Source organism: Octodon degus, unplaced genomic scaffold (genome assembly GCF_000260255.1).
Source record: "Octodon degus isolate 3935 unplaced genomic scaffold, OctDeg1.0 scaffold00080, whole genome shotgun sequence".
In the NCBI taxonomy this organism is placed as follows: Eukaryota; Metazoa; Chordata; class Mammalia; order Rodentia; family Octodontidae; genus Octodon; species Octodon degus.
The window spans coordinates 7,944,476-7,953,007 of record NW_004524656.1 but is presented as its reverse complement, the minus strand read 5'-3'; the positions used below and the strand labels follow the sequence as shown (position 1 = coordinate 7,953,007).

The following is an 8,532-nucleotide window of genomic DNA, read 5'->3' as shown; positions in this document are numbered from 1 at the left end:
CTTCCTTCCTCCCTCCCTTCCTCTCTCCCTCTCTTCTTTCCTTCCTTCTCTGTATCAGGAATTGAATTCAGAGTTTTGCAGTTTCGGGCAGGCGCTGTGCCACAGAGCTCCACCCCAGGACTCTATCTCTCCTTTCTGAAGAATGCTTTGCTTCCTTTTCAGGGGTGTAAAGGTCTAGGGAGAAAGAAAATCTCCATTCAGAGAGCTCCTTGTCAGGCTGTATTCCCAAGGTTTCCATTTTCTCTGGCTGGGGAGCTGGTTCAGTTTCTTGTAGAAACACAGACAATGAAAGAAGGGCTGAGGCAGAAAGACTTGATCTGTCTCTGGCCGCCAGGTGCCCACTTCTTTGCGGGAGTCCTTTCTGACCCAGGGCTCTGTCCCTCAGTTACTATGAAAACCGTACTTTGTTAGTTTGTTAAATGGAGTTGGCCTGAGTCTTTTTTTTTTTTTTCCCTGTCTTCCTTGAAAAGTGAGAGAGGGGGATATTTGGTGAGGTTGGTGTGGTTTTCAGCAGAAGACACTCTGTGCACTGTGTCCTGGCAGCGTGGGGGCTGCGTGGCCCTGTCACTGTCTGCAGGCCTTCCCAGGCTGATGCAATGAGGAGTGGCGGCCCTGGCAGGGAGCCCTTCTGCTGCAGGCTCATGAGGTGCTCACAGGCGGCACTGCTATTTTTAATGTAATTTGGGGGAGTTGGGTGTTAGCACAAGCCGTGCCCTTCCTCGCCCATCCAGATGGCAGAGTTGGCCACAGCTGCTGGGGCTCAGGCTGCTGGTGGCGAGGTGCGTGTGGGGGTGGGCACGGGGCTGGGGACCCCGCTGGGGAAGATGGAGTGAGCTGTCTCCTGCCCCACCTCTCCCATTGACCCCTGTGTCCCAGAACAGACGGGGCTCCTGTTGGGGTGACAGAAGGAGCACAGGTCCTGGAACGGGCCTGGCTCTGGCAAAGGCTTTTCTTTTTCTTTTCTTCCCTTTTATTTTTTGTTTGCCTCAGTCTGGGGGAGAGCAAAAGGCACACGGAAAGAGGAGCCGACAGTCACGGCTGCCTTCTCTGGGCCGGGAGTTGGGCTTATGTACATGATCGCATCTGATCCTCAGCAGGAGCCCTGGGCGCTGTGGCTCCCTGTCCCATGTGGAGGAGGCAGACTCCCCAGGCAGGAAGTGTGAGCACGGAGGGCAGACCTCAGCTGCCTGCATCGCTGTGGGAAATGCTAGAATCATTCCAAACAGTCTTTTCTTTTTTTAAAACCATTTTGCTAAATTTGCCTAGACACCCAGACTTTCAAATAAGATTTGGGGGTTTAATTTTGAATGGCTGTTATAATCCCTGGCTGTAGGTGTCATTGTCCTGGGAGGGGACCCACGTCCTCAACAAGTCCCAGGTGGAACAGTCGCAGGAATGCCGTTATCTGCCTTCTTGCAGGTGCCAGAAGTTGCCCCTTTGTTCTGGGGCAGAGCCTGCTCTTGTGCCACCAAGACCCTCGCTCCCCAGGATCTTTCCTTCCTGATGTACCCGCCAGCTGCCCTCCATTCTGCCTGTTTAATTTTAGCAGTATCATTGGCGCTGCTGGTCAAGGCCTCAGTGGATTTGGGTGGTCATGGGTCGCTCTGCTTTCTCTGCAGCGGCACTGCAGGCTTCTAGCAGCAGGAGGCAGCTTTTGTTTTTCTTGTATGTTCACCTTCTGCCCCAGGCCCCTTGCTCTGTGTGTAGGGGCTGGGGCCATTTGTCTCCCCCTTTACTATGAGGCTGGGGTTTCATCACAGGCAGGCCTTTGGCTCTGTGTCCCCTTTGCCCCCTATCCTGCTGAGAGCCACCCTTTAGTGCTTTCTACTAAGCATGGAATCAGCAGGATGGGGAGCTCCTACAGTGCAGGCCCTGCTAATACGTACTTTTCACTGCTTGTTGTCTACAGTCTCAGAGGTTAGGAAGAGGAATCCGGGATGTCAGCCAGCCCAGCCGAGCAGAGCTCCAGAGTAAGCGGCCCAAAGGCCCAGAGAGGTACAGTGCACAGGAGGTTGTTCTTGGAGAGGTTGTCCTTAGAGTGCTGAGGAGCAGTGGGCCCTCAGGATAGTGTGGAATGGGCAGAATTACTGGCTCTGGTGGTTGACCTGGCTGTTTGTCACCCACCTGAAAGCAGACAGTGAACTGGCTGGAAGGCTGTGCAAAGAGTGCGTGTGCATGCGTGCGCTCACATAAGGCCTTCCGAGGTTGTTTCTGCTTTCTCAGGCTTGAGAAAGGCCACCACCCCAGAAGGGAAAGGAGTGTGGTCATCCTCCTCTTGGGCCTTGGCAAACTCTCGGCATCCTTTTTTGATGCTGCAGCCTCGTGTATTTTCTGAGGTCTGATCATTTGAATCTGGCACTCTTTCTCTATTTTCCACTCAGTCCTTTGTTTTCTCCCGAGCCCGTGGTGGTGGTGAATTCTGGGAATGGCTATGCATGGGAAAGCATGCAGGTCTCCTAGCCCAAGGCGGTATGGCACAAGGTGCTGGGAGCTTGATTTGATTTTGGCAGACAGAGAGCTCAGAGGGGAATGTCTCCTTGCTGGATTCTGGCTGCTTTGCCCTGCAGCTCTCAGTGTGGGTTTGGGGCAGGAGCTGGGTCTAGCTGGGGAGCAGGCACTGACCTAGGGCTGCACACTGCACTCCCAAGCTCTCTTCCTGCTGTCTGAATGGAGGCCTCACATGGCTGCTCTGGCTCTCCTAACCAGGTTGTCTCCTCCACTTCTACACGGGGAGTGGCCCCAGAGTTCCCTGCATAGCCAGGCCACAGAAGAAGGACCCCCAAAGACCTCTGAGGGGCAGCCTGGGCAGATGGATGTGGGGGAGCCTGAGGAGGACTCCGCAGCCAGTCCCATCATGCTGGTGTCCCGGCAGAGGTAAGGGTGAGGGAGAAGCGCCACGGGTGGCGGCGGCCCTTCTGTGCATCATGGGTGTCTGCACTGGTGCTGAGGGACACAGGATGGGGTGGGCCTGGGGGCGGAGGCTGCAGCCGGGTTGAGTTTGTAGCTGAAGCAGCACAGCAACAGCAGCAGCAACGACAACAGACACAGGAGCTGGGGAGCAGGAAATCTGCTTCACCCTGTGCTCAATCTAGAACTGAAAGTGAGGTAGCCAGGGGTACTAGGGGAGCTTAGGAGCTCTTGAGTAGAGTCGCTTCTGTTCCTATGACCTCTTGTCAGGAACTGGGATGGAGGCTTTGCTGTTGCCCTGGCTGCTCCCTTCTTGCCAGGAGGGTCCTCTCTCCCTGTCCCACACCCTCCTTGTCAGCAGTCTGCTCAGCTTTGGCTACTCCACAAACCTGTTGGAGTCCTGAGTGCTAGGTCCTGAGAGAGTGAGACCCAGTGCCCCCGAGACAGCTGAGAGGGCCTTTCCATCGCGGCCTGGTCTGGAGCCCAGTGCACATGTGCCAGTACCTCAGTTCCCTAGCAAGGGGAAGACGCTGGCCTTAGGCTTCATCTGGTTGGGATGAGCCACCAGGGACACTGAGTGGCAGTGACGTTGCCAGTAGCACCCACTGAGGGCTTCCTTCAGAGCTTCTCTTTTAATGGCACAACTGTACTGCTTCCCGCATGGGATGGAGTGCACAGAACTCAGTGAGAGGCTGGGAAGGAAGTGCGAGGTTGGAGTCCGAGGCAGGGAAACCTTGTTGGCCTGCCCCTCCTGCCCCCTTGCAGGCCTCTGCCCCTGCGTGGGTTGCAGGCGAAGCCTCTTGTCTGCATGCTGGCTTTAACACAGTTGCTTCCTTTTTGCTCTCAAGGGAGCAGGACTCAAGCCCAGTGGCTGCCCACAAGAGGGACCAGGCCAAGGATCTGGGCTCTGAGCAGGAAGAGACCGAGGAGCCTGAGAAGGTGGCAGTCAGTGCCATTCTGCCAGTCTCTCCAGAGGGGTAAGGGCCAATTTTATCTGTCCCTGTCCTCCCTGCACGTAGATTTCTGGAGTGCTCCTTGGGTGGTGGGGAGGGGTGCTCTGGCCCAGGGGCTGGGTGCAGGGGGAGGGAGTGCCTTCCTGTGTGCCACCTGCAGAGCCCCAGGCGGCCATCACCATCACTCAGCCTTGCCTGGGTTAGCCTAGCTCCTGGGACCCCTGGGCAGGACCCAAGGTGTGAGGTGGGTGAGGGTGTGCCCTGGTGGTTCATTACAGAGACCTGGTCAGTCATGTTCCCCTTCTACTAAGCACTGTTTTTCTCCTGCAAACTTTCCATGGAGGTACGCAGTCTGAAGTGGACGAGTTGGTAGTTGTGCACATGCGTGTGTGCCACACAGCCTCCACTCGGTCCTGTCACTTAAGATCTCTGCTCTCATGGTTCCTGTCTGTAGATGTGCTTTTCTTGTTCTGTACCTTTGTATATATAGAATTATATAGCATACAGGAGATGTCTGTGTGTCTTTGTTTGCAAGATGTATTTCTGAGACTCTTCAGATAAAGAGACTCAGAATGCAACACAGTTAGGACTAGACTGTCACCACTAGAACCCAGACTTCTACCTTTCTTTACAGTTGTTTCTCCACCTAGAGGAAGACAGGCACCAGGATTTAGGCATTTTTCCCTCAGTGAGTGAGAGGAACAAAGGACTTGGGCTGGCTGTCGAGGAGAAACAGGTTCCTGCACGGAGGGATTCAGGGAATGTCACCTCAGCTGCCGGCACTGAGCTCGTGCTGGCGTGTGATTGCCGTAACATTGCAGGGGCATGCTGGGGAGGGGCAGCCACAGGTTCTACACAGTGGTACGGCGTACAGCGGACACTGCGACCTGGGAACTGTGTGGCTCTCCGTGGTCTCTGGGGCACGGTCACATGCTGAGCAGAGTGCTTTCTGAATATGGTTCGGAGAGAGGAAAACCTAGGCAGAGGTCAGACGGGCATCTTCTCTGATCCTGTCTCTGGAGGATTTCCCGAGGCTCTGACTGTGTCTCTTCCATCCCAGCGATGCTGCCTGGGCTGGGTCTCAACCCTGCTTGACCTGAAAGGTCAGGTACATTGTCCCCTCAGAAAGTGCCTTCTGCTCCTTTCTTGAGTCTTTTCAGGCTCCATGACTTCCTCTGAGCCAGTCTTCCTAGCTGCATGAGACACCTCTTGGTTTTCAGGGTGTTGTGGGGAGCAATTCTGCACGTGACAGCTGGATCAGAAGGGTTAGAAACAGAGTGCAGGTGAGGGGAAGTGGCCAGAGGGCTGGGCCTGGGACACAGGGATTGCCTCGCCTCACCTTTGTCTCTTCATGTCTTGTGTAAGGGTTTGCAGAGAGCTAGGCAGGAGGTGAATTAAAACCACTGGTCAAATGTAGCATGACACGTGATCCCTTAAATTCCGACTCTGGCTGTAGTGGTATTGCAGCCGCTTCAGAATGTGTGGGGTGTATTTCTCCTGGCCTCCACCCGCCCTTGCCTCTGTCCCTGCCTCACTGCCTTACTTTCTCTCATGTGTCCGCCATGGACACATGGACACATTGCCGAGTTCCAGCCTGAATTGATTCTGCTCCACAGAGTCTCCCCTTTGCCACTCACCCTTGGAAACTGGGTCTCACAATGGCTGATACCTTGTGGGCTGGCCTAGAAATCAGACCTGCCTCTTCTTCAGCGTCCTCAGCTTCCCAATCACCCCCTCGATCTTGCAAGCATTGTTCACTGTGTTGGAGCTAAGCAAGTCATTCTGGACACCCCAGGGAGGCAGAAGAGGCCCTGTGAAAAACGGCCCCGTTTGCTTGCCTGCCTGGCACACAAGCAGGCTCGCTGGTGCATGCAGCCCAGGCACGTGCTGCCACGCGGTCTGACGCTTGTCTTCTTGCAGCATCGGTCCCCAGGGCTCCACATAGCTGCGCAGCCCACAAGGGAGACAGACATTAAGGTACCATCCCAGGGAAAAAAGATGTTTTCAGCCAAGGTTGGAAATGAGTTGGAGGGTTGATGAGGCAGAGCGCTGCGGCGGGAGGCTCCTTCTGAGGGCGGTGCTCTCCTGGGAGATGGCAGCCTTGCTGCTCACATCTGCATCAGTCAGGCTGTTGGGGGACAGAGAGGAAGCCAGGATGTGGGAGGAGGGCACCCGGAGCCGGGACAAGACTGACTGTGGTCGGAGTTCTGATTTTAGGGAAGAACTGCCGTGTCTGATTGCATTTCGGCTCCTCTCCTCTCTGGTGTCAGGGGCTGCAGTGGGATTCCCAACCCCTGTTCTCTTGCGCTGTTCAGCTCTGTTCCTGCCTGCTGCCTTCCGTCTGCTGTGGTGTGGAGCTGGGAAGGGGCTCTGAGTCCTCAGCAGGGGCACCAGCCTCTCGGTTTGACTCTTGCTGGGTCCTCTTTGATTGCTGCCCACATGTTCCTACTGAGGTAGACTGGGCCAACGAGCTAGGCCTGCAGGAACCTGAGTGCCTATTTGCTGAGACAAGTTTCTGTCTTGTGGCTTAGGATGAGGGAGTGCCCATGAGGAAGTGCCGGCTAGGCTGGCCTTCAGAAAGTCACTTCAAAAGGTGAAACATTGTGTCCTGTGTATGCTTTCTGCTGGGAGTTTCCTAACTTTCACTCTAGGTATTCCTTCAGAAATCAGAAAATAGCTGGGCGTGGTGGCGCATGCCTGTAATCTCAGCACTTTGGAGGCTGAGGCAGGAGAATCGTTGCGAATTTGACACGAGTCTGGTTTACAAACTGAGCTCAAGGCCAGCCTAAGCTGTATAGTGAGACCTTGTCAAAAAACAAACAAACACCCAAAAACCAAAAAAAAAAAAAAAAAAAAAAAAAAAAAAAAAAAAAACCCCAAAACCAGAAAATAAGTAAAACAACAACTTCCATTACTCTGTAGACATCTTGTAAACTAATCTCTTTGTTCCTCGTCACCTGTGTCTGCTTCATGTTAGCTCTGAATTTCTTTCACCCATTTCCAAACTTTAAGTTAACTCTGGGCAGATGAAAACCCGCCACCATTGGGAAACAGAGCATAGAACCCCTCTTGCACCTTTGTACATTTTTGTCTCCGAAGGATCTCCTGCCTGTCTCCCTTGGTGGTGAGGAAGGGGAGTTTCCCATTTGCTGGAGCTCCAGGGGCTGTTCCCTCAGAACTGAGATTGAACCCAGAGATTTTGCTCCAGACTTTATCCTCAGATCCCCAGCCCTTTATTCTTTATTTTCTTTTGTTTTGAGACAGAGTTTTGCTAAGTTGCTCTGGCTGGGCTCAAATTTGTGATCCTCCTGCTTCAGCCTCTTAGAGTGCTGGGATTATAGGTGTGTGTCACCATGCCAGGCTTCCATGGACTGTTGCAGGCTTCAGAGCTGCTGCTTTTTCTATGAGTTCGTGTGCATCTCTGCTCAGCTTAGGGGGCAGAGAGCAGGCTCTGGGGACTGTGTCCAAACATCTGGCATGAATCTCACATAGCAAGCAGAACCCAAGTGGAGACATATGAGTCAGGCTTGAGCCATTCTGGGGAAGATCTGCTGGAAGCAGCACTTCTCCCTCCTTGTTGCTGCCAGCTCTGGAGCCACAGTTTCAGATGTTGACCTCAGGACATGATTTACCAGCTATGCTGCCCTTCTCCTTGTGCCCTTGGGCTTCTTCAGCCATAGTGGGCTTGTCCTATAGAAAGTGGTTGGCTGCATTTTTTTTTTTGCCAGTCCTGTGTGGCCTGCGTTGGGTATGTGACTCTGACCCTGGGCCCTCCTTTAGGATTCTCCGTGTGATGTTTTGTGTTTGCGTGGAACTCGATCCTGAAGGTGGATGGTAGTAACTCTGCAGTGCTAAGCTGTTCCCCTCCTGCAGGCCATCTACAGAACCTTCGGGTCCCCCAAAACACCTGAGGCCGTCTCTAAAGGCCATGGAAGAGGCAGTGGCCCAGGAACTTGAAGAAGATCGGAGGCGGCTGCTGGAATCTCAGCAAGAGAAAATGCAGCAGCTGCGGGAAAAACTGTGGCAAGAGGAGGAAGCGGAGGTGCTGCAGCTTCAGCAGAAGAAGGAGAAGTCCCTCAGGTCCTTGTGCCCCCCTGTGTCTGCTTCTCTGGCTGTGCAGGGCCGTGTGGCCTGAGGGATATCCTTTTCCTGCACTGGGCCCCACTGGGATGCCACTGTCTCACCTTACCCAAGAGTTTCTGCTACTCATTGGTTACCCTTTGTTGCAAGAGACACTGGGAAGTGCAGTCCTTTACTTTCTTTGGGTGCTAAACTAAAATCAGGATTCTGTTAACGAGAAAAAAGGAAAGAGCCTACTGAGTGGGAAATCAGATTTTGTCAGCTCTTCCTCAGAAGTCTAAACTAATATCTGAATTTATAACGAAGTAAAAAAAAAATTAGACTCCCTCCAAAATGAATGACCCAGTTGGAAAACAAGCAAGGGAAATGGTACACACTTCACAGAAGAAGAAATACAAATGGCCAATAAATACATAAAGAAATGTTCAGCATTGTTGGCTGGTAGAGAACTGCCAAGTAAAGCCACAGCAAGATTGCCTCTTACCCCAGCAAGGCGAGGCTGTGGGGAAATAGGAACCCTTCTGTAGTGTTGGTGGGATTGTAAACTGGTAGGTACTTCTGCTGTGGGAGTCAGTGTGGAGGTTCCTCACGA

The 8,532-nt window shown here is 53.4% G+C and overlaps 1 protein-coding gene across 9 annotated transcripts in view; it reads left to right on the top strand.

Annotated features, from left to right (window-relative positions):
• Cep164 (centrosomal protein 164) overlaps positions 1-8,532 on the top strand; it is a 78,227-nt gene that overhangs the window by 54,918 nt on the left and 14,777 nt on the right. For all 9 annotated transcript variants that reach the window (XM_023721148.1, XM_023721149.1, XM_023721153.1 and 6 more), the window contains 4 exons: positions 1,910-1,995; positions 2,707-2,874; positions 3,756-3,884; positions 7,734-7,940. In XM_023721148.1, the coding sequence (XP_023576916.1) occupies positions 1,910-1,995; positions 2,707-2,874; positions 3,756-3,884; positions 7,734-7,940 (590 nt within the window). The remainder of the gene's footprint in view (positions 1-1,909; positions 1,996-2,706; positions 2,875-3,755; positions 3,885-7,733; positions 7,941-8,532) is intronic.